Source organism: Tamandua tetradactyla, chromosome X, assembly GCF_023851605.1.
Source record: "Tamandua tetradactyla isolate mTamTet1 chromosome X, mTamTet1.pri, whole genome shotgun sequence".
Taxonomy (NCBI): Eukaryota; Metazoa; Chordata; class Mammalia; order Pilosa; family Myrmecophagidae; genus Tamandua; species Tamandua tetradactyla.
In genome coordinates, this window is record NC_135353.1 from 5,191,283 (window position 1) to 5,216,404 (window position 25,122).

The 25,122-nt window shown below is 44.1% G+C and overlaps 1 protein-coding gene across 1 annotated transcript in view; it reads right to left on the minus strand.

Annotated features, from left to right (window-relative positions):
* Window positions 1-768: 768 nt before the first annotated feature.
* The window catches only part of LOC143671080 (uncharacterized), a 48,173-nt gene continuing 23,819 nt past the window's right edge, over window positions 769-25,122 (minus strand). The window contains exons 2-10 of the mRNA XM_077146036.1: window positions 13,888-14,154; window positions 10,579-10,868; window positions 10,057-10,126; window positions 9,846-9,880; window positions 5,569-5,686; window positions 4,735-4,834; window positions 4,187-4,285; window positions 1,862-1,966; window positions 769-1,735 (exon numbers count right to left, since the gene is read on the minus strand). Of these exons, the coding sequence (XP_077002151.1) occupies window positions 1,682-1,735; window positions 1,862-1,966; window positions 4,187-4,285; window positions 4,735-4,834; window positions 5,569-5,686; window positions 9,846-9,880; window positions 10,057-10,126; window positions 10,579-10,868; window positions 13,888-14,154 (1,138 nt within the window). The 3' untranslated portion in view covers window positions 769-1,681. The remainder of the gene's footprint in view (window positions 1,736-1,861; window positions 1,967-4,186; window positions 4,286-4,734; window positions 4,835-5,568; window positions 5,687-9,845; window positions 9,881-10,056; window positions 10,127-10,578; window positions 10,869-13,887; window positions 14,155-25,122) is intronic.

Consider the following 25,122-nt stretch of genomic DNA (forward strand, 5'->3'; position numbering starts at 1 on the left):
AAAATCTTAAAACAAGAAGGGTAGAATATAGGAGTATAAAATAAGATAAGACACAATATATTAGTTTGAGGAGTTTACTTCAATCATTTGCTATTCATGAATTGGGCCACATCCAAATCACTTGTGGAAAGGTTCTCCACCAAAGAGTGGAAAGGGGGAGCTGATGTAGGGCAAACATGGAAACAAGTGAGGAAGTGTTCTGATTGGCTGATGTTAAGTTTTCACTTTACATGGAAGGAGGGGTTACAAAGTAGAGAGGGTACACATTGATTAGTATGGTATGTTTGCTCATTCTGATTAGCTAGTTCTACCTGACCAAAACTGGTTTATAACCAGGTACTGCTTATCTGAAATTCTGTAGGGGGCATTCCATTGTCACATTTTACTGCAGGTCAGTTGTGTTTTTTGTCTTTTGGGAAAAGCTTTCTAGGAAACCGGTCCCTCTAGGCAATGTCCAATGCAGGTGGCCATTATATTTTACTTAACAGGAGTAAGAATTACAATTTAAAACATAGAACAGGAGAAAGTCACTCCTCAATGATCAATTGAGAGCAATTAACTCAGGAAAATACTATTTAATTGATATTCCACATAAATACTCATATTCAATCAATTACCACCTGAAGATTTCATTCTGCTATATGTAAAAAAATGCACATTATAAAAGGCAACATAAAAGTACTTATTTAGGTGGGCTACAGTGGCTCAGTAGCAGAGTTCTTGCCTGCCATGCCAGAGACCTGGGTTCGACTCCTAGTGCCTGCCCATGTGAAAAAAAAAATAAGAAAAAGAAGTACTTATTTGACTTTGGAGATGAATGTAAAATGAAACTTCGTATACACATTGAATATTAAAACTTGGAAAGCAAAACATTCTAGGTAATTTACCTCAACAGACAGATATGAAATATTTAAACCATAACCAATTACATGTATACAATGCTAAGGGCAGTGTCATTCAACAGTGGCTAAATCTAATTAAATCACATTTTGATGTCTTTGTAGAAATGACATATTCATGAATCCATGTATCAGAACAAGTAATTACATATCTTCTTCAGTTTTTTTTTAACAATTTTGAGCAATCTATTTTTTTTCCAGAACAAAAATTTAAGTTGCTTGTAGTAACTTTTATAAGTCAATAGAATAGATTTTCCTTTGAAAGGAGGTTACCTTTATTAAAATTGGCTTTCTAACACAGTGCTTACATTAAAAAGGACATACATATAAAATGCACTTGGTATTCTTTCCCCCACCACCACTGGGAGGTCAATGTAACCTTCCATGCTTGTGTTTTCTACCTCTTGGGATTCATACAGATACACTGAGGCTAAAACCTAAAATTAAATAATCTTTATTACTAAAAGTCACTTGACAATATTAGGGAGAAAAATTTCACCATTACTACCAAAGCGTTGAAAGCTTGACCCATACAAACTTTAGAGTTGCTGCACTTACATAACAGTTTAGGTATTATTTGGGGTACAACTGAAAGGAGATCCTGCAGTTAACAAACAAGGAAATGGTTAACAAGATGCAGTGTTTTAAAGAAGAATTTTCAAACCACTGCAATGTGGTTTAACATAGCTAATGTTATTTAGATAAACATGTTACTAAGGTTCAACTTCTTTCTTCAGATTCAGAATAAAGGAGACTGAAGAGACTGTGAACAACTGTCATCTCTAGAGTAAGAGGGACTGAAGAGACCATTGAACCATCGCCACCTCTTGCTGTTGCTGTTACAGGAAAGGAGATATTAAAAGTGCGTTTAATATTTAGATATGTTATACACATTTTGGGAAGTAAAATATTTCAATGGTTATATTCATTCTTAGTTTTCAATTTTAAATAAATGTACTTACAGTTTCCATCAACATTTTTTTCTGTATCAAAGCTAGTTCTTCTTTAAGTTCCTGTTGTGCCTCAGTAAGATGATTTTCATGTTTCTTCTCCAACTCCTCAATACACTAAAACAAAGTCTACTTTAGTTACTGAGCACCTCTTTTCATCTCAAGTTCTAAATGTGTTCAATTAAATTTCCAAAGCAAGAACTTTAAAAAATTCAAATGATGCACATTATTATTTTCAGATGAAAATGTTTGAAATAATACTTGAAGACTGAAATACCCATTAAAAAATAATAAATGTCACATTTGGGCCAAAGATTATAGGCAGTCCAACAGGTGTACAGTGCTTGAAACAATGGGTTAATGAACTGTTAGGGTCAAGAGGGAGGTAAAAAAGGAAAAACAATGTGCATCCAAAATCAGTAATCGCCACACTTTGGAAAACCTCTAATAAGCTTTCTAAACACAAGGCAGTAACATGCTTATAATGACTAACAGTCAATATAATATGATTTCATTAGAGGGAATAAAGTGATCTTTGACATGAACTCTTCAAGTTATGAAAAACATTAAGTTTTAAATGTTTACTATTCATTCAACAAGTGCTGACCTAGTACCTATTACATTAAAAAAAGTATATACTGTATTAAGTACTGTGACAGGATTGAAAAAGGCAAATGTGATCTCTCCCTTATTCCAGTTAGACAAAGAAACATATAATTGAAAATCACACGAAAACTTATGACAGGTATGTAAATGCAACTCACTGTGGCTATGAGTTGGAAGATGGAGATTAATTCCAACTTAGTTAGCAAAGGAATATGATTACAATACGTAAACAAAAAAGGGGATTAATAGTAGTCTAGGAGTACAGCGTAGGCAAAAAAGCAGAGATGTCTTGGTAAGTCAGTTTAGAGAAAGTAATTAAACTGGAAGGGTGAGAGTAAACTAAGAGTGTAGTAAATGGAGCTTAAAAAGGGGGGCATGTTATGGGAAAGATTTTGGCAACCTAAGAATTTACACTGTGAAGCCACTGAGAGTTTTTATAAGAAGGAGAAATATTTTTTAGGAAGGTAATATGGAAAACCTATGAAGGATGGATTGTAGAACAGAGAAATCAGAGAAGGGTTTTAATAGTACAATCAAGGAATGATAAGGTCCTGAACTAGAGCAGAAGCAGGAAAGAGTGAAAAGAAATTAAAAAATTAAAGAACTATTGCAGAGGTACAACGAATTACCTGGCCTAGTGATGACTGGATGTAACTGATAAGGGAAACAGAGGAGTCAAAGATAATACTCAAATTCCTACCTTAAGTGGTAACGTTTAGTGATAACACTTGGTACCTTTTCTATTACTTAATCAAAACATCATAACCAATTAAGAACTGGTTCTCAGAGATCAGTGGAGCAAACCAACAAGTTCTCTACTTGAAAACACTATAAAAATAAAATAACCACTGTGTGTATGTGTATGATTATCCTAAAGTTATTTCAAGGACGTCTTTTAAAACCATTTTGCTAGTTTGTTTATACCATCTTAATTGGTTAAGAAGAGTGACATTTTCAACATGTATTTGGACAAAATTATCTAAAAGAAGCCCCCAACAACATAAAAAGAAGGGGTATAAATATGGGATCCCACTGACTTCTCTGAATAGTCACTAAAAATAAGTATATGTCTGCGTGAACATGAGGTCACAGTCACTGATCACAATTTGCTAATGTGCAAATGTGCCAGCTGGTGATTCTCAATCCACAAATTTTTACTCTTCATTGGCTTTTTCATTCTCTTTTACACTCGGTCATCTCTTACGATTCTAAGTTGATCTACACAGACATTTACAGTCATTGTAATGATTTCAAAAACAAACATGACATAGAACACAATACATTTGAAAATAAAAAGGACTGATTCATTGCTTTTGCATATCTCCTATTTAACGAACACTGGGGAAACAAAGACAGGCAAACAACGTCGAGAATTGTGTTATAGACTTACTATTTTCAACTATGTATTTACCACCACTCTCCGAAAAAGCTGAATGTTGAGGAGAAAACTATGCTTAAACTGAAAATAAAGTATCAATTTTATGCATGATATGTATAATGATGCCAATTCATATCTTCTTTTAGTAGCCATTAATGAATCCCAAATATAAAAATACAGTTAGTTTATGTTAAATCAGGAACAATGAACATAAACAAGACAATGGTAAAGAACTGAAAACATGTAACACAGATTTTTCCCCCATAAATTCAGAAAGAAGAAAAGTAAATTCTACTTTCACATACACATTTATGTTTTGTGGGAAATCACCACGTCAACCAAATGCAACAGACCTTTAAGAACTGCTCATGTAACTTTCTAATGGCCTTCAGTCTCTGGCTCTGAACAAATCTATATTGTTGAAAAATCTTTTGCTGCTGTCGAAACATATTCTGCAAATATAAAACAAAGTTGTGAAAAGAATGGGAGTTAAAATTTAAAACTTAGCAAAAGTAATTCTACATTAAGCTTAAAAGGAATTTTTTAAATTAATGTATTTAACATCTGTTTGAAAAACTGTTAGGACTAAGTTTAAATAATTTTTTGTTCACCACAAACAAAGCAATATAATAATCCTATCTACCATTCACTGAGTAGGAAAGTTTGTTTCTTGAGAATATTAAAAGCTTATGCCAATTCTTGGTGATTGTAACAGCCACATATAACCCTGGTATATGCAGGTGCTTCTCTGGCCCACAGTCATTAGGGCAGAAACATAATATGCAGTAATGGGAAGTGGAACCTGATTCACTTCCACGGGTCTACTACAAGGCCAGGCTTTCCATTCTTACTTGAGACTTGGTTACAAGAGCTTAATTATAAACCTAAGCCTGATACCAACATTTAGTTTTTCTTCTTGTTCCCCAGCTTTCTGCAAATCCATATCACACTGCTGAAACAAAGCCACAAACTGCTGAGAATATTCATGATAAAGATTCGTCCTGCAAAACATGAGTGAACACTGTCATTTCATAATGATATGAAAAAGTAAACACATTTAAAACAACTGATTTGACATGATTCGTACTATAAAAGAAAGAAATAACAGCAGCTTAAATCTGCTTAGAGAAAATGGAGAAGTCAAGTGGATGATTTATTCTCCAGAACTATCTTTCTTCACATATTTTAAACTTTAGCCCTTGAAAACTAAACAAGTTTTATTGCAGGTAAAAATGTTCTGGAAAAACTCATTTTACCTACGAGAGACTACGTTTTTCATTTTCTCTTACTGAATGCCATATAGGTTTTGATTTGATAAACGGATTCACTGAGGATAGTGTATCTATTTATCACACAGGATTTCTAAACAGGAACATTTTGCTTAACTTTCCCCCCACTTTGGGACAACAAAAGAATTTGAACAAAATAGTGAACCCAATTTGGCTAAAATATAAAACCTCCTTATCTACAATGATTTCAAATTGCTTTTATAGTAAGAAAACTCACTTGTTATTAAAAAGGGGGGAGGTATTCTTTATCAGACGACATCTCTCTACATATATATCATTTCAACAAAGGAGCAAGTAGATTAACTATTTGCTTGTAGAAAGATCAAGCCAAACATTTTTTTCACTAAAGACTCCAATCAATACAAGGGAACAGTAATTTTCCTTACACCTCAGAATACTAAAAAGTGATACAAATGTTGTGACTCTAAAAAAACCAGCAATCTTACCTTTGCTGGTACTGTGTTTTCCACACACGCTCAATTTTCTGATTACTGGTGTTCAGTGAAGCATTAGTATTCATTTCAAATCTTTTCCTCTTAGCCAGAAGAGACTTTGTAATGTTATCTACACAGAAAACAAATCCTCATTAAAATACCATCTTGAGGCCCAAGAGCAGGAGAAGCAGAAGACTCTATTTTTACCAGGGGAAATAAAGAAATGAGAAGTATACATCCGTGCTGGAGATTAGAAAGCTAATCCATGCCCAGTACAAGATGTATGCTGAGAAATATCTGGTAAGACCCTAAATGTTTATCTCAGACTGATAAATAGGCTCAGCATAAGCTGAATTAAGCTTCAAAGGAGACTCTCAACACAGAGTCAATTGACACTGTCAGTTTAATAATCAAAGGAAATAATCAAGAAAAAAAAAGTAAGCAAACAAAAAAAAACCCCAAAACCAGCAAACACTGGGGACAGTAAAAACTCTAATTTCCAGAGCTAATGTATCAGAATATTCAAATGTCCAAAATTCAATTAAAAAAAAAATCACAAGGCATAGAAAGAAAGAGGAAGAGATGGCCCATTTCAGGGAACAAAATCAAGCCACAGAAACTATTCCTGAGGGAGCCCAAATATTAGAATTACAAATCAAAGATGTTAAGTCAGCTCTCCTAAATAAGTCTGACACTCTAAAGGAAAACATGGACAAAGAACTAAGGGAAATCAGGAAAATGACACATTAATAAAAGTAGCAAGAGATAGAAATTTTTAAAAAGGAACCAAACACACATTCTAGCACTGAGAATTACAACAGATGAATTATAAAAGGAATTCAAGAGCAGATTTGAACAGAAAGAAGAGCCAGCAAACCTGAAGATAGAATAATTGGAACGATTCCATCTGAGGACGAGAAAGAAAAAATAATGAAAAACCGTAAACAAAGCCTAAGGGACACCAACTCAAGAGAGAATCACAAGGTGACACATAATAGTCAAACTGCCGAGGCCAAAGATGAAGTGAGACTCCTAATATAAGCAAAACAGAAGTGACTTGTGTACAAGGGATTTTCATCTCTCATCAGGAACCAAGAAGTTCAGAAATGGCGGGAGGTGGGGGTATGTGACATATTTAAAGTGTTGAAAGAAAAAAAACCTGTCAACCAAGATTTCTATATCTGGCAAAAGTGTCTTTCAGATAAGAAAGAGAGATCAAGACATTCCTAGCCACACAAAGCTGAAGGAGTCTGTTACCACTACACCTGCCCAACAAGAAATGCGAAAGGAAGTCTTCCTTCAGGAAGAAAAGAAAGTATACTAGGTAGAAAACTTGCAGCCATATGAAGACAAAAACCATCCATGAAAGGGTAATTGTGTGGGTAAACATAAATGCCAGTATTACTGTATTCTTGACTTGCAACTCTATTTTTCTTATGTGACCTAAAATACAAACATATATGTATAAAATAGCCATAATTCTACATAATATACAGGCATGCAGAATATAAAGATATAACTTTTAAGAAGAACATAAAGGTGGAAAGGAAGGGTAGGAGCAGGGACTGTGTTGGCTGTTAAAGTCAGGTTGATAGCAGACAAGACTGTTTTTAGATTCAGGATGTTAAATGTAAACCTCAAAATAACCATAAAAGAAATGTTTACTATTATACAGAGAAGTAAATGACAAGGGAACCAAGATGTTTCACTACAAAAGATAAACGAAACACAATAGAAGGCAGCAAATGAATAAATAAGGGTCAACAAAAGTATAAAATTAACACAAAGCAGATGTCAAAATGGCTGAAGTAAGTTCTGCTGCATCAATAATTACTTTGAATGTAAGTGGATTAAACTCTCAATCAAAGGGAAGAGACTGGTAGAATGGATTTAAAAAATCATGAACCAACTATATGCTCTTTACAAGAGATTCACATTTGGTCAAAAGACACCCGTAAGTTAAAAGCAAAAGGAGGGGGACACAAACATTCCATGCAAACAGTAAGCAAAGAGAGCTATGGCGGCTATGGTAATATCAGACAAAATAGACTCTTTGTGAAGGAGTGTTACAAGAGACAAAGGATATTTTACATTGATTAAAGGGTCAATCAATTAAGATGATATAACAATTCTAAATGTGTGTTTGCCTAACAGCAGAGCCCCAAAATACATGAAGCAAACATAGATAGAACTTAAGGGGAAAACAGGGAACTCAATACACCACTTTCAATATTGGATAAAACATCTATATGAACCTGAACAACACTGTAAGACAATCAGACCTGATAGGTAGATAAAATGTCACTGAACCACAGTAGAATACACATTCTTCTCAGGGACAGAGGGATTATTCTCCACAAAAGGCCATATGATATATCACACAAGTCTTCATAAACTGAAAAAGATTGCACTCGTAAGATACATATTTCAGACTGCAGTAGAATGACACCAGAAGTCCATCACAGGAGGAAAACTGGAAAATTCACAAATATATAGAAACTAAACAACACATTCTTAAGAAACCAATCGGTCATAGAAGAAATGAGAAGGGAAACTGGAAAATTCTGAGATGAATGAAAATGAAAACAGAACATACACAAACATATGGGATGCAGCAAAGGTAGTAGTGCTCAGGGGGACATTTCTAGCTGCAAACGCCTACATTAAAACAGAAAAACTATCTCAAATTAATCATCTTCCAGTGTGTCTTCAGATAAAGAAGAACAAACCAATTCTTAACTAAGGAAGAAAGGAAATAATAAAGATTACAGCGGAGATAAATGAAACAGAGAATACAGAAACAGTTCTGAGAATCAATGTAACCAAAAGTTGGTTCTTCGAGAAGATTAATAAAATTGACAAATTTTAGCCAGACTGACAAAGGAGGGGAGAGGGAGAGAGAAAAGAGAGAGAGAGGAAATAAAAATGATTTTACAGAAATTAAAAGAATCATAAGACTATACTATGAACCGCATACCAACAAATTAGATTAAGTTGGGTGAAGTGGACAAATTCCTACACTGACTAAGAAGAAACAGGATCTCAGCAGATACATAACAGGTAAAGACATTGAACCAGTAACCAAAACCTCCCGACAAAGAAAAGTTGAGAAAAAGATGGCGTTACTTGTGAACACATCCCCAAAATTCAAAGAACAATTGACACCAGTACTTCTCAAACTCTCCTGAAAAATCAGAGAGACGTGAACACTAACTCATTCTATGAGGCCAATATTACCCTGCTAAACAAAGTCAGATAGACATCACAAGTAAAGAAAAGTACAGACCAATTTCTCGCATCAATGCAGATACAGAAACCCTTGACAAAATATTAACAAAACACATCCAACAGCATATGAAGATGACTATACACACCATGACCATGTGGGATTTGCACTGGAACTTTTTGTACCACATTTTTACGGAATTGCATAAATTTTTCAATTCTCAAAAAAATGCTTTGCTAAGAATATGATTGTATGTCCATGGATCGTCCATCAATGCTTACTTTCCAGTAGCTGCACTCTTAGCCAAATATGCTATACTTCCAGTATCCATTCAAAGTAGTCGATTTCCAAGAGAGCCCACCAAATCCAGCCTTTTCACCACCAAATACATAAGCTTTCAAAAATACTTGCTTGACCCAAACAGAGGAGCCAAAACCTGACTCTTATTTTCTTAAGAGTATTGTCTTCTAACGAGGCAAGTGTAACTGATATTTGGCACGGCATTTGAAAACTGAAGAGCTTTTGGACATGATTATACATCTGTCACTAACCGACAAAGCTGACTTTAGTTGTCTATACCACAGACTTTATTAATGGAAAAATAACAATAAAGAGTTATTTTAGAGGCTTACATTTACACTACCCTCTCCCAATGAAAAAAGCATTGGGAAGTCCAGGAAAATAACGAAACTGAGAAAATACAAAACTGGTGGGGAAAAGAAAACAGATGTATCACTCTATGAACACAAAGGACGAAGAAACTTTTTCCATTCATTTTTCTTCTACTATCCCACAGTCCATTAAATTCGCACGAGCATACAATAAAGCAGCATTCTTATCTCCCCATTGTTAGTGCCATTCTCACTCTTCACATTAACAATGTAAAAAGGTAAGCAAGGAAATCTATGAAGCTACATCGCATTAAATACTTAGACAAAAATCCTATACGTGAGAACAAGGCATGAAATTACAGTCATGTAGGCCACCGACTGACATTTCCTATTATATAAGTTACATGGTTTAAAACTATTTTCCTTAAGTGTAAATATCTCCTAAAACATACCTCCCACTTTTTCCAACATATTCTGTACTTCACCCCTGTGAAGAAATCACATTAAAAGATTTTAATTAGGGACATGTAAAATATCCTGTGTGTTTTGGAAGAAATAAAAGTCCTGCCAAGTGTTTTATGTACAATGCTCTTTACGTGAGCCAAAGTAGACCTTTCTCGAAGTACTTTAATGCATGGGCAAAAATTGCTTTAAACACATTACCCCAGTTCTTCCTCAATTGTTCCTGCAGATGGTGTTCTTATCCCATGCTCATCAATTGTTGGAGTCTTTCCTGCATTGAGAATAAAACAGAAGAACATTTTTAACTTAGGTAAGCAATTTTTGTAATTTATAATGAAGCGGACATTTTCATTTCAGAGTCTCTTTTCTTTTGCCAACAAAAGGTTTTCCAACGGACCTATAAATGCAGTCCTTCTTCTGCCAGTCAGGTGACGTTCAGGACCATTTTAGAGAGACAGTTCTGCAGATCATTGAAAGGTTCATGTCCTAGTAAACTATGTATCATACATCAGACGTTGGGGAAATCACGCCTGTCAAAGGCAGGAACAGACGCTTCAGGAGCTTCTCTCCCAAGGATGGAATGAGAAACACAGAGCATGAAAACGCCATCCAAGTATAAGGCGTCTGTTACCGTTTAAAAGACTGGGTTCAAAACGAATGGGTTGTGGACCGTGGGTCACTGCCATTAAGTCACTATTTGCAAAGCTCTGGGACCCAAGGTACCTTCGGCGCCGTCCTCCTCCGAAGAAGTGGGATCTTGCCTCTCTGCTCTGCGCATGTCCGGGGCTCCCGCCAACACCACCTCCTCCTCCTCCTCCTCCTCCTCCTCCTCCTCCTCCTCCTCCTTCTCCTCCTCCTCAGCAGACCTCCAGAATTTCCTCCAACGCTTCCTCCCAGAGGGCGCCATCGTGGGTTGGTGGCTTATCTTAAAAGGAGATCTCTTGGGGTGCACAGGCGGTTCAGTGGTAGAATACTCGCCTTCCATGAGGGAGACCCGGGTTCGATTCCCGGGCCTTGCCCCCCAAACCCAACGAACCAACCAGCCAAACAAGCAAAGAAACATCAACAACAACAACAACAAAAGAGAGATCTCTGAGACCTCTGAGTCCCGACCCAAGTCCAGATGGATCCGCCGCGCTCACATCAGAGACCTCGAGGCAGGGTTCTCTGGGTTCATGGCCTCTTCCGCGTTTCCCTCCCCGCTCCGCGGCGCGCCCTGGCCGTCCGCCCCCTCTGCCCGGCCGGGCACTTCGGGCCTGAGGGACCCCGCGGCTGCAGACCCGAGGGGCGCCCCGAGCCCTTCCTCCCTGACTGGGGCCGGCTGGGCGGTGGGGGGTGGCGCCCCGCGCCCACGCCCGCCCCAGCCCCCCGCTGCGACCCGCCATCGAGCGGAGACATGCGCCCCTCACCCGATTTGTCCCCGCCGCGAGCCGCCATCGAGGGGGAGACATGCGCCCCTCACCCGATTTGTCCCCGCCGCGAGCCGCCACCTAGGAGGAGACATGCGCCCCTCACCCGGCCCGGCCCCCGCCGCTAGCCGCCATCGAGCGGAGACATGCGCCCCTCACCCGATTTGTCCCCGCCGCGAGCCGCCACCTAGGAGGAGACATGCGCCCCTCACCCGGCCCGGCCCCGCCGCGAGCCGCCACCAAGGGGAGACATGCGCCCCTCACCCGACCCGGCCCCCCGCCGCGAGCCGCCACCGAAGGGAGACATGCGCCCCTCACCCGGCCCGGCCCCCGCCGCTAGCCGCCATCGAGCGGAGACATGCGCCCCTCACCCGGCCCGGCCCCCCGCCGCGAGCCGCCACCGAAGGGAGACATGCGCCCCTCACCCGGCCCGGCCCCGCCGCTAGCCGCCATCGAGCGGAGACATGCGCCCCTCACCCGGCCCTGACATGCGCCCCTCACACGGCCAGTCCCCCCGCCGCGAGCCGCCACCGAAGGGACACATGGGCCCCTGACCCGGCCCGGCCCCGCCGCGAGCCGCCACCGAGGGGGAGACATGCGCCCCTCACCCGGCCCTTCCCCCCGCCGCGAGCCGCCATCGAGCGGAGACATGCGCCCCTCACCCGGCCCGGCCCCGCCGCGACCCGCCACCGAGGGGGAGACATGCGCCCCTCACCCGACTTGTACCCGCCGCGAGCCGCCACCGAAGGGAAACATGCGCCCCTCACCCGGCCCGTCCCCCCGCCGCGAGCCGCCACCGAAGGGAGACATGCGCCCCTCACCCGGCCCGGCCCCGCCGCGAGCCGCCATCGAGCGGGAGACATGCGCCCCTCACCCGGCCCGTCCCCCCGCCGCGAGCCGCCATCGAGCGGAGACATGCGCCCCTCACCCGGCCCGTCCCCCCGCCGCGAGCCGCCATCGAGCGGAGACATGCGACCCTCACCCGGCCCGTCCCCCCGCCACGAGCTGCCACCGAAGGGGCCCGGCCCCCCGCCGCGAGCCGCCACCGAAGGGAGACATGCGCCCCTCACCCGGCCCGGCCCCGCCGCTAGCCGCCATCGAGCGGAGACATGCGCCCCTCACCCGGCCCGGCCCCCCGCCGCGAGCCGCCACCGAAGGGAGACATGCGCCCCTCACCCGGCCCGGCCCCCGCCGCTAGCCGCCATCGAGCGGAGACATGCGCCCCTCACCCGGCCCGGCCCCCGCCGCGAGCCGCCATCGAGCGGAGACATGCGCCCCTCACCCGGCCGGCCCCCCGCCGCGAGCCGCCACCGAAGGGAGACATGCGACCCTCACCCGGCCCGTCCCCCCGCCGCGAGCCGCCATCGAGGGGGAGACATGCGCCCCTCACCCGGCCCGGCCCCCCGCCGCGAGCCGCCACCGAAGGGAGACATGCGCCCCTCACCCGGCCCTTCCCCCCGCCGCGAGCCGCCACCGAAGGGAAACATGCGCCCCTCACCCGGCCCGTCCCCCCGCCGCGAGCCGCCATCGAGGGGGAGACATGCGCCCCTCACCCGGCCCTTCCCCCCGCCGCGAGCCGCCACCGAAGGGAAACATGCGCCCCTCACCCGGCCCGTCCCCCCGCCGCGAGCCGCCACCGAAGGGAGACATGCGCCCCTCACCCGGCCCGGCCCCGCCGCGACCCGCCACCGCGGGGGAGACATGCGCCCCTCCCCCGGCCCGGCCCCCCGCCGCGAGCCGCCACCGAAGGGAGACATGCACCCCTCACCCGGCCCGGCCCCGCCGCGACCCGCCACCGAGGGGAGACATGCGCCCCTCACCCGGCCCTTCCCCCCGCCGCGAGCCGCCACCGAAGGGAGACATGCGCCCCTCACCCGGCCCTTCCCCCCGCCGCGAGCCGCCACCGAAGGGAGACATGCGCCCCTCACCCGGCCCGGTCCCCCGCCGCGAGCCGCCATCGAGCGGAGACATGCGACCCTCACCCGGCCCGTCCCCCCGCCACGAGCTGCCACCGAAGGGAGACATGCGCCCCTCACCCGGCCCTTCCCCCGCCGCGAGCCGCCACCGAAGGGAGACATGCGCCCCTCACCCGGCCAGTCCCCCCGCCGCGAGCCGCCACCGAAGGGAGACATGCGCCCCTCACCCGGCCCGTCCCCCCGCCGCGAGTCGCCACCGAGGGGGAGACATGCGCCCCTCACCCGACTTGTCCCCGCCGCGAGCCGCCACCGAAGGGAGACATGCGCCCCTCACCCGGCCAGTCCCCCCGCCGCGAGCCGCCACCGAGGGGGTGACATGCGCCCCTCACCCGGCCCGGCCCTGCCGCGAGCCGCCACCGAGCGGAGACATGCGCCCCTCATCCGGCCCGTCCCCCCGCGCGAGCCGCCACCGAAGGGAGACATGCGCCCCTCACCCGGCCCGGCCCCCCGCCGCGAGCCGCCACGCGGCCCGTCCCCCCCCGCGAGCCGCCACCGAAGGGAGACATGCGCCCCTCACCCGCCCCTCACCCGCCCCGGCCCCGCGCCCCACGCTCGGCCCTCGGGGCTCCGCCTCTTCCCCTCAGTGGCCCGCCACCGGCGGCCCTGACCGCACTCCCGCGCCGCGCGGGCTCCTCCCCTCCTCACACCTGGAAGGGTGAACCACAGAGCCGCCGCGATCACTCCCGCTCCTCACGCGTCCTCGACCAGAGGCGACTGCTCCGTCCGGGCTCGAGGTTCCTCTGAGGCGCCTCAAGCTCCGCGCGCTGAAGCAGCCGGCCTTGCTGAGGCGGGCCCTTCGCTGATTGGTGGACACAGCACGCAAGCGCGAGGCGGGACCCGGATCGCCCTGCCCCCTACAGTGGCCGCTGCCGGGACCACCTGCCGGCTGACCTGGACCTGTTGCTTGGCGGCTTCTTGGGCAAAGTCAAGTTCTCAATCTTATTCGTCCGCAGCTCACCAAAGAAAGTGTAAGTGGGGAACAGCCCAACAGGGAGCCCAGGCTTCCCAAGGCCTCTGACCCTCCTCGCGTGGTGTTGTTCCCACACTCCCCTCTCCCCTTCAGCCAGTCAGAGAAACAGCCCTTCACCTGAATTTTAGCGGATATAGCATAGCCTCCTTCCTCTCATCATTTTGTATTATTTCCTCCCATTGAGTTTATGACAACTTTCAGGCCTCAGAATGTAAATTTGAATACCACAAAATGGCTTCTGTAGCCTAGGGGCCCCTTCAGCTTCTCTCCCTCAGCGGCTTCTCTGACAGGACCTGATGTGCCGACAAGATAGACAAGCGCAGACATGCCAATGCCCCACCCACCAGAAGCAAGACCAGACAACCATGAGCATAAAATCATGGTCTGCTCCAGCCTGATAGATCCGGGTGATGCCTGTAGCCACCCATCATCTCCAGCACTTTTTGTCTTTAAAAAAATCTAGCCCTCAGAACGAGAGCCAGAACCATCTCTTTTCTTTGCATTGGCCCTCACTCTGTTGCTCTCTTTGCTTAATAAATCTATGTTGCTTTGACTCACTGTCATAGGTGGATTCCTTAATGACTCCGTGCCTAACATCTGGTGCCAAAACCCAGGATGGAGGTCTGACTAAGGCTTAGCTTTCTGGCCCCTCGGGGCTACAGGAATGCCTTCCAGTCGACCCCGTTCGGAGATCAGACAGGTTTGAGTTTCTGGCCCCCTGGGGCTACAGGAACAGCCTTCCAGTTGACTCCATCCTGCAAACCATACAGTCGTTCAGGTTTCCGTGTGCCTGACAGCTTGAGTCCACAGACTCAGACCATCTCAACGTGATGCCAGCTCACATCCATGGCACTCAAAAATCTACAAGTAATTCGGTCCTAGGTAAGTGATGCCTTTCTGCCCAAATCCTTCCCATGAGAGTTTTGTTCAATGTTCCGGCACACCTTGGCTGCCTCAGCACACCTGGCCTAAAGCCTGAGCTTGGTCTAAACTCTCCAGCTCCACGAATGTTTTCCTGTGCAGCAGTCAAAAGTAGCTCAGGGGATTCCCTGAGTGAAAGACTGCACACACTTTCCTGATTCCCGACAACAAAATGGGGACGCCTGCTTTGTTGTTGAGACTGGATTTTGGATCTGGGTAGTTAGTCTCACTTGAAGCTACACCTGCCCATCATCCGCCAACAAAACTGGTAACTGTTCACCTAGAAGGGAGCAGTTAAATGTAAGTCTCCACGAGCAGACCTCCATAAGCCTCCTGTAAGTAAAATCCCTAGTACGTATCAAACTTCCCCCTCCATTTTGATCAAAATTTAGCAAATAATCATGGGTAACACCCACTCAATTCCTGATTCTACCCTTCTCGGATGTTTTCTTCATAATCTCAGTAAACTCCAATTCAAGAAGAAAATAAAACTAGAGAAACTTATTTTTCCTTGCAATTTGGTTTGGCCACAGTACTCTTTAGAACAACAAAAACATTGGCCAGAAAATGATGCTTTTGAGTGGCAAATTCTCACAGAACTTAATAATTTTATCCGGCGAAATGGGAAATCATCTGAGGCCCCCTACTTTCAGGCTTTCTGGACCCTCAGGTCTCAACCTTCTCTGCACCACTCTGTCACTTTGAGCTAAATCCTCCTCCTTCATGAAAAACCTTCCTCTCCCTCTGCAGAGGTTGATGATGAGGAATCCTCTAACCATCTCTCCTCTTTCGACCCTGCTGACCATCCTCCTGGATATGCTCCCTTTCCACAGCCTTCCCCAACCCCCTCCACTCCTCGTCCCTCCTCCTCAACCCTTTCCCCTCCCATACCTTGCCCTAACTCCAATAAGCCCTCTCCTACTTTAGCACCCATCTTTTATCCCCCTGTCCCTGACTCTACTCAGTCTTCCTAGCCTTTTTTTCCTCCTTTCACTCGATCTCATGGTCCAGAGCACCTATGAGAGGTATCAGGATGGGTGAGTGTAATTAAAGTTCATGTTCCCTTTTCTCTTTCAGACCTAAGCCAAATTGAGAAACAGCTCGGTACCTTCTCAGCAGAATCAACTAAATTTACATAAGAGTTTAAATATTTAACCCAGTCTTGTGATTTAACTTACTAGGATCTTTATGTTATTATAACTTCCACTACAACCCTAGAGAAGAACGATCATATTTGGGCTGCAGCTACAGCCCATGCCAACAAACTTTTTGCAGATAACCCCAGTACTTTCTGGGGCATGCAGGGGACAAATGCAGTCCCCACAGCAGACCCAAATTGGGACTATCAGGACCTATCTTCAGATAAAAGAAAAGAATAGAGCATTTTCTCACTTGTATTATAGAAGGAATGAGGAGAGCGGGTTTCAAAGCTATTAATTATGATAAGATTTCCGAAGTCACTCAGAGGAAAGAAGAAAACCCAGCATCCTTTTTAAATCGTTTAACTGAGGCTATTTTAAAATATACAAATATTCACCCTTCCTCAAAATAAGGACCGTTTTTTCTCCATACCCATTTTATCACCCAGTCAGCCCCAGATATTCAAAAGAAACTTCAGAAATAGAACAGGGTCCTCAAGTAACCCAGCAAGAGCTTATGAAGGTAGCTTTTAGAATGTTCAACAAGAGACAAGAAGAAATAGAATAGGCAGAAAAAAAAAAAGAACAGGAAAGAGAGGCAAATGAAAAACAAAAAGAAAGGGAGAGGGAAGCAAAGGAAGAAGTCCGAGAAAAGGTCAGACAGGAGAGAGACGATGGCTGTTATTTACTTCTTGCGAATGTCATGAGACAACCCAGGGCAATCCATGGTAGTTGAAACCAAAACTCAGGGGGCAATAAAATGCTGTCCCACCCATCATGCTTTTGTTGTGGCAAAACAGGCCATTGGGGAAAATACTGTACCCAGCCACCAACCCAGAGGCCGGGGGCCCACCGCCAGGCCCCTGCCCACAGTGCCACCAAACAGACCACTGGAGGACCGACTGTCCTATGGCCTCTAACTGTGGGTTCAGACAGCCTTCCTCTCCTAAACAGGTGTCACAAGCTTCAGAACTGGGTGACCTCCTCAGACTAGCCACAGACGACTGACGAGACCCGGACTCCGGGATAGCCTGACTGTGACCATCACTGCCACGGAACCCAGGGTAGCCTTAAAGGTGGCAGGTAAGCCCATTTCCTTCATTTTAGACACAGGTGCCATGTACTCTGTCTTGCCTGAGAATTTGGGGCTGCTCATTCCCTCCTCAATTTCAGTCATAGGTATTACAGGTCAATCCTCAGTTCCCCTTAAAACTTTATCCCTAGCCTACAGTACAGAAAATTATAACTTTTCTCATAGCTTTTTAGTAATTCCTAGCTGTCCCACCCCTTTATTAGATATTTTAGCAAAACTTAAAGCAAACCTTCATTTGACAGAAATAAAATATGCCAACCAATTGCCACAAACTGTCATGCTCCTTTCTATAGGAGAACCACCCTCTTCCCTTAAGGAAGTAGTTGTGCCCCCATGGCTAGAAAAGGTGGATTGTTGGGTGTGCAACACCTTCACCCCCTCCGTCACTAAACATCATGCCCCTGTTCAAGTTTCTCTCAGGAAGCCCAGATATTTTCCAAACAAATCTCAGTATTCTCTCACCACACCCTAAAACCCATAATTGAGAAGCTATTGACCTCCAGGCTCCTCAGAGAAGCAGCCTCCCCAGCCAATACCCCTATCTTAGCAGTAAAAAAGCCAAATGCACTTACTGCTTACTTCAGGATCTTAGGGCAATTAACCAAGCCACAATACCCATTACTCTTACAGTTTCTAATCCATATTCTATACTCTCCCACATTCTCCCAAATACTATGCATTAAATGATCTTAGACCTTAAAGATGCTTTCTTTACTATCCCACTTCACCCTTACTCTCAGAATCTGTTTGCCTTTACTTGGACAGATGCCATTACTAGAACTTCTTCTCCTTTTTTTTTTTGCATGGGCAGGCACTGGGATTCGAACCCAGGTTTCTGGCATGGCAGGCGAGAACTCTGCCTGCTGAGCCACCGTGACCCGCCCTTTGACTAGAAGTTCTAAGCAATTAACATGGACATTTTTACCAGAAGGTTTTAGAGACAGCCCTCATTTGTTTGGGCAAGCATTGGCTTCTGACTTGCAAATGTTAGACTTGCATCCAAGTAAACTGCTCCAGTATGGAGATGATCTCCTACTGTGCAGTCCCTCTGAGGCCTTATCACAAGAGCACACGGTCATCCTCCTTAACAGGAATATAAGGTCTCCAAATATAAAGGGCAATTCTCTAAACCTCGGGTGACTTACTTAGGACTCCTCCTCTCCCCTACTGAGAAAGGCATTACCACCCAACACAAAGAAATAATTTTAAGTGTTCCTCTCCCCCAAACCAAACAGGAACTTCTTCCCTTTCTTGGTTTAGCTGTTTTTTCAGACCTGGATCCCCAATTTTTGGGCTTATAGCTCAAAGCTTATATAAAGCCCCTGCAGAAGGCCTCCGGGACCCACTAGATGATCCTGTAGCTATCAGACACTCATTCAGACAGCTTAAGATGGCCCTCACTCAGCTCCCCCCCCCCACAGCTCTCCCAAACCCTAGCAAGCTTTCACATTATATGTAAATGCCAAAGGTGGCTTTGCTCTTGTAATTTTAACCCAAACAAGTGGGCCAGACACCCGTACAATTGCTTATTTCTCTAAAGCCTTAGACTCCCCTTTCTTAGGGTGGCCACTTTGTCTCAGAGTCTTAGTCTCTGCAGCACTCCTCATACAAGAATCTCTTAAGCTTGCGCCATATGCTCAATTATCTGCCCTTTCTTCTCATAACGTACCTTCCCTTTTAAGTCACCAAGCTATTTCTAGTGCCTCTCCCTCTAGCATTTAATCTCTACATGCGCAGCTCCTTTATAACCTGCAGGTTAAAATAGCTTATTCACCTAAATTTCTAACCCAGCAAAATTCCTTACTCCTCTAAAGCATCAAAAACCTGTGCATAACTGTATAGAAGCTATAGATCATTTCCTTCATCCATTTCCCAACATAAAAATATTCCTCTCTGCCTCCTCCAGCTAATACCTGGTTTATTGATGGCAGCGCTTTAAAGAGCCCCCTGAACAGGCAGGATATGCTGTAGTGCCCTCCCAGGAGGTAATTGAGTCCAAACCTTTGCCTCCTAGCACCACTTCCCAACAGGCAGAGCTCATAGTCCTCACCTGAGATCTCAGTTTAGCAGCAAATACCCCTACTAACATTTATACTAACTCTAAATATGCTTTCCATATTATTCATTTACACCTAGCTATATGGAAAGAGAGAGAGGATATCTTACTTCTAAAAATTCTCCAATTATTAATAAAACTCTCATCCTTAAACTCCTTGAAGCAGCCCAAACTCCTGCCCAAGTGGCAGTCATTCACTGTAGGGGTCATCAAAGTGGAAAGGACCCCATCTCAATAGATAGTAACAGAGAGGATGAGGAAGCGTAAAGACAGACTCAGACCCTGTATCAGTTTCTTGTAATCCCCACCCCAGCACCTGCTTACTCCACCTTAGAGCAGACAGACTTGGTCCAGCTTGGTGCCACCCTCAAATGAAGGATGGTTTTACCTAGATGATAAAGTAATCTTCCTGCAACAGCATGCATGGACAATTTTAACTAACCTGCATAACTACTTTCATATTGACGCCAAGCTACTGGCCTCTCTCCTGTCTCAAACCATAAATCATCCTCATCTGTACTCGGAACTCCAGCATATCACTAAAATATGCACCATCTGTCAGTGCTCCACCCCTCAGGGCAACCTCAAACCAGCCCCCTATCCCTTCCATCAAAGAAGAAAACAGATCCCGGGCAAGACTGGCAAATTGACTTTACTAACCTTCCACCTATCAAAAAGTTTAAATATCTTAGTTTTTGTGGATACCTTTTCAGGATGGGTTGAAGCCTACTCTATCATCTCAGAAAAGGCTTCTGAAGTAAACCACTGTTTTATTACAAACATTATTCCTAGGTTTGGCCTCCCTATGTCCATACAATCAGACGACGGTCCTGCCTTTATTTCCCAAATTACACAGCAAGTGTCTCAAGTCCTAGGTATACCTTGGCAATTACATACCCCACACTGCCCCCAGTTTTCGAGCAAAGTAGAATGAATGAATGGCATAATTAAGATGCATTTAACTAAGATAAGGACCCAAACTCAATTACCATAGCTTAAACTTTTACTGATTGCACTTCTCAAAATTCGAAATATCCTAAGCAAGCCCCATATATTAAGCCCTTTTGAAATTATGTTTGGCAGGCCTTTATTACTTGGCAACCTCCATCCTCCAGTCTGCTCTTAGAGACTGCCTCCCAATTTTAACTCATATTCGGGCAGTTCTTAGGGATTATGCAAATACCAGCCTGCCTCAAGCTACCCAAGGCCGAATAACCCTTGTATCTCCCCAGGAGGCTATGTATATCTAAAAACCCTTCAACCAAAATCTTTAACCCGCTCTCAGACAGGACTGTACTTAGTTTTGCTCACCACTCCAACAGTGGCTAAATTATCAGGGTTAACATTTTGGTTTCATCTTTCCAGGCTTAAGCTGACTCAACAACTAGCTGAAACTGACCCCGACATCTTCACCAGCCAGACGAGGGACCTCAGCCAACAATATTCATGCACACCTACTGGAGCACATAAAGTTAGGATTTCCAAGACCAGCCCCAACATAGTATCAGTACTTTAGCCTGTCATAACTGCGGCTTGGCATTTTTTATCCTTACCTTTGCATTTGTTCTTCAGATAACAATTTTAGCTCTCCTAGAAGAAATCTGCCTTACCATTTCCCAGAAACTAACTTTAACCTAATTTGGTGGTGGCCAGAACAAGATAACTCCTCTTGCTCTTCTCAGTGCTAAGGCATATCCAATCCTCTGGCATTATGAGTGATTTTTCTGATGCTTTCACCTTTCTGGAAATAATCTCTAACAATCTAGCCTTGTCACCCCTCGAGGGTCCCATCACTCTGCGCACCATTTTAGAATTCATTACTGATCTTTGGGTTCAGGGGGATTTACAAGATTACACCCCTGATGAAATTACCTTTTACTCCTTCATTTTCATCCTCCTGATAGCCAATCTCCTGCTTGTTTAACATATTTTCACCATGTCACTCTTCCAATTTACAATATTCTTCCTTACAGTATCTCAACTGTCTTCTCAGCTTCAGCATCCCTTTGCGCCTATCATCCAACACATTGCCACAACCTTTAACAAAACACACTGCTGGATATGTCCAAAGTCTATACACTGTACTTCTCTCTCTGTCTCAGCCTTTCTACCAATACTATGGATTTAAAATACTTTATGCAGGTGACCAGCCCAATTTTAAATTACTTTATACAGATGACCAACCCAAACAATAGCTCCCAAAAATGTTGAATTTAATCCAGATAGCCAACACACTTTTAATGCAGGAGCTGACCCAAACCCCAGAAACTTCATAAGAGAGAACTAAAGTCAGAGAAAAAACCCAAACCAAAAGGCCCAGGCCCCGCTGAAACAGTACCCCTACTAATGGACAGATCCTATCTATAGTTCTTCCACTACTCTTCCAATCCCCAAACTGCCAATTTAGGACATCTTAATACTTCCTTCTGCAATTATACCCTAATTTTTAACTCAACCCTCCTTAAATGGGTACCTGACACCCTAAACAGTTTCACCATACTAACTAACCGAACTAGTATTCTATTTTGGGGCACCAAATTAGGTAATTCTACAGGCCAATACACCAAAGATATAATCCTATAAACCTAACTCTATAAATAATACTCTATTATTTGGGCTAGGAACCTCCTCAGGCCCACTTTTCAATTTAACCAAGCATAGTATCACTGGGTATAAAAGGATTACATCAGACCAGTCAAATATTCAAAGCCTCCTGCTAAAACTGTGTCAAGTTACAATTCTTAACTGTTCCCATACCATTAAAACTGGCATCTGTAATGTGAGAGAAGGCCCTGCCAACCAACTGCTAAAGTCTTATTCACAGAAGTACCAAAAACAAACAATTCCAACTCCTCTTCTGCAATACACTATGTCAAAGCCCAGTACATCAAACATAGCCTTGTAAGCCCCTCTGTTCCTCCCTTTGTGAAGTTGAACTTTTTATGGACTGGAAAAACTTCAGCCCCCAAGTACCTTCTTCCCTATTAAATCCTGCCATGTACAACTTAGAGGGCCCTCTTTCTATCATAGGCACAGGATATTACTTCCTATTTGGAAACACAGCTCACCTATTACTTCTTTTTTTTTTTTTTTTTTTTTTTTTAATTTTTTTATTAATCAAAAAAAAGAAAAGAAATTAACACAACATTTAGAAATCATTCCATTCTACAAATGCACCCAGTAATTCTTAGTATCATCACATAGATGTATGATCATCATTTCTCAGTACATTTGCATCGATTTAGGAAAAGAACTAGCAACACAGCAGAAAAAAATATAGAATGTTAATATAGAGAAGAGAATTAAAATAATAATACTAATTATATATATATATATATAAAGGAAGAAGAAAAAAACAAAAACAAAAGATACAAACACACAAACAAACAAACAAAAAACCATATTTCAGGTGCAGCTTCATTCAGTGTTCCAACATAGTTACATTACACTTAGGTATTATTGTGCTGTCCATTTTTTAGTTTTTGTATCTAGTCCTGTTGCACAGTCTGTATCCCTTCAGCTCCAATTACCCATTATCTTACCCTGTTTCTAACTCCTGCTGGTCTCTGTTACCAATGATATATTCCAAGCTGATTCTCAAATGTCGGTTCACATCAGTGGGACCTTACAGTATTTGTCCTTTAGTTTTGGGCTAGACTCACTCAGCATAATGTTCTCTAGGTCCATCCATGTTATTACATGCTTCATAAGTTTAGTTTGTCTTAAAGTTGCATAATATTCCATCGTAGGTATACGCCACAGTTTGTTTAGCCACTCGTCTGTTGATGAACATTTTGGCTGTTTCCATCTCTTTGCAATTGTAGATAATGCTGCTATAAACACTGGTGTGCAAATGTCCGTCTGTGTCTTTGCCCTTAAGTCCCTTGAGTAGATACTTAGCAGTGGTATTGCTGGGTCGTAATCCATTCTGCCATTCTATGTCTTTTGATTGGGAAATTCAGTTCTTTAACTTTTAGTATTATTACTGTTTGGATAATATTTTCCTCTACCATTTTGGCTTTTGTATTATATATATCATATCTGATTTTCCTTCTTTCTACACTTTACTCCATACCTCTCTCTTCTGTCTTTTCGTATCTGACTCTAGTGCTCCCTTTAGTATTTCTTGCAGAGCTGGTCTCTTGGTCACAAATTCTCTCAGTGACTTTTTGTCTATAAATGTTTTAATTTCTCCTTCATTTTTGAAGGACAATTTACTGGATATAGGAGTCTTGGTTGGCAGTTTTTCTCTTTTAGTAATTTAAATATATAAACTGTCTTCTAGCTTCCATGGTTTCTGCTGAGAAATCTACACATAGTCTTATTGGGTTTCCCTTGTATGTGACAGATTGTTTTTCTCTTGCTGCTTTCAAGATCCTCTCTTTCTCTTTGACCTCTGACATTCTAACTAGTAAGTGTCTTGGAGAACGCCTATTTGGGTCTATTCTCTTTGGGGTGCGCTGCACTTCTTGGATCTGTAAATTTAGGTCTTTCATAAGAGTTGGGAAATTTTCAGTGATAATTTCTTCCATTATTTTTCTTCCTTTTCCCTTCTCTTCTCCTTCTGGGACACCCACAACACGTATATTTGTGCGCTTCATATTGTCATTCAGTTCCCTGATCCCTGCTCAAGTTTTTCCATTCTTTTCCCTATAGTTTCTGTTTCTTTTTGGAATTCAGATGTTCCATCCTCCAGTTCACTAATTGTAGCTTCTGCCTCTTTAGATCTACCATTGTAGGTATCCATTGTTTTTTCCATTTTTTCTTCTTTGTCCTTCACTCCCATAAGTTCTGTGATTTGTTTTTTCAGATTTTCTATTTCTTCTTTTTGTTCAGCCCATGTCTTCTTCATGTCCTCCCTCAATTTATTGATTTGGTTTTTGAAGAATTTTTCCATTTCTGTTCGTATATTCAGCATTAGTTGTCTCAGCTCCTGTATCTCATTTGAACTATTGGTTTGTTCCTTTGACTGGGCCATATCTTCAATTTTCCGAGCGTCATCCATTATTTTCTGCTGGTGTCTGGGCATTTGATCAGATTTCCCTGGGTGTGTTACGCAGCTGGTTGAAAGCTTTTTCTGTGAAATCTCTGGGCTCTGTTTTTCTTTTCCTGCCCAGTAGGTGGCGCTCGTGGCGCTCGTCTGTCTGCACCGCAGTTGGCCCGGGAAACCGCGCGTGGAGGTGGGGGTTGCTGGCCGCCGCGGCTTGGGAGAGTGCCGGTCCTAATTGCCCAGCTGGCCCGAAACGCCAGGCGTGACGGGAGGGCCCCGCTATCCAACGTTCCCAGTCAGGCCAGTGAGCCACGTGCGTGGAGGGGACCCCAGTCGCCAGCCGCCCCGGCCGGGAAAACGCGCCCCTCGGGTAGCTCACCGCAGCAGATTCTCCCTGCCCGTTCAGCTGTTCCAGAATGGGATACGCTGTCTTTTTGGTCTCTGTCGTGACTCCGGGAGCTGTTTCGTATTGTTTCTGTTTCTTTAGTTGCTTTTCTGGAGGAAGAACTAAGACCCGCGCGTCTTACTAAGCCGCCATCTTCTCCGGAAGCCCCACCTATTACTTCTTGATGACTGGAAAAGAACCTGTGCTGTCTTTACATTAGCCCCTGAAGCCCAAATCTTAACACCTTCTGAAATGGCTTCCTCAGGGCAAATTCCTGACCTTAGATCCCTTCTTGAAAACCATCTTAACAAACTTCTAAAACGAATAC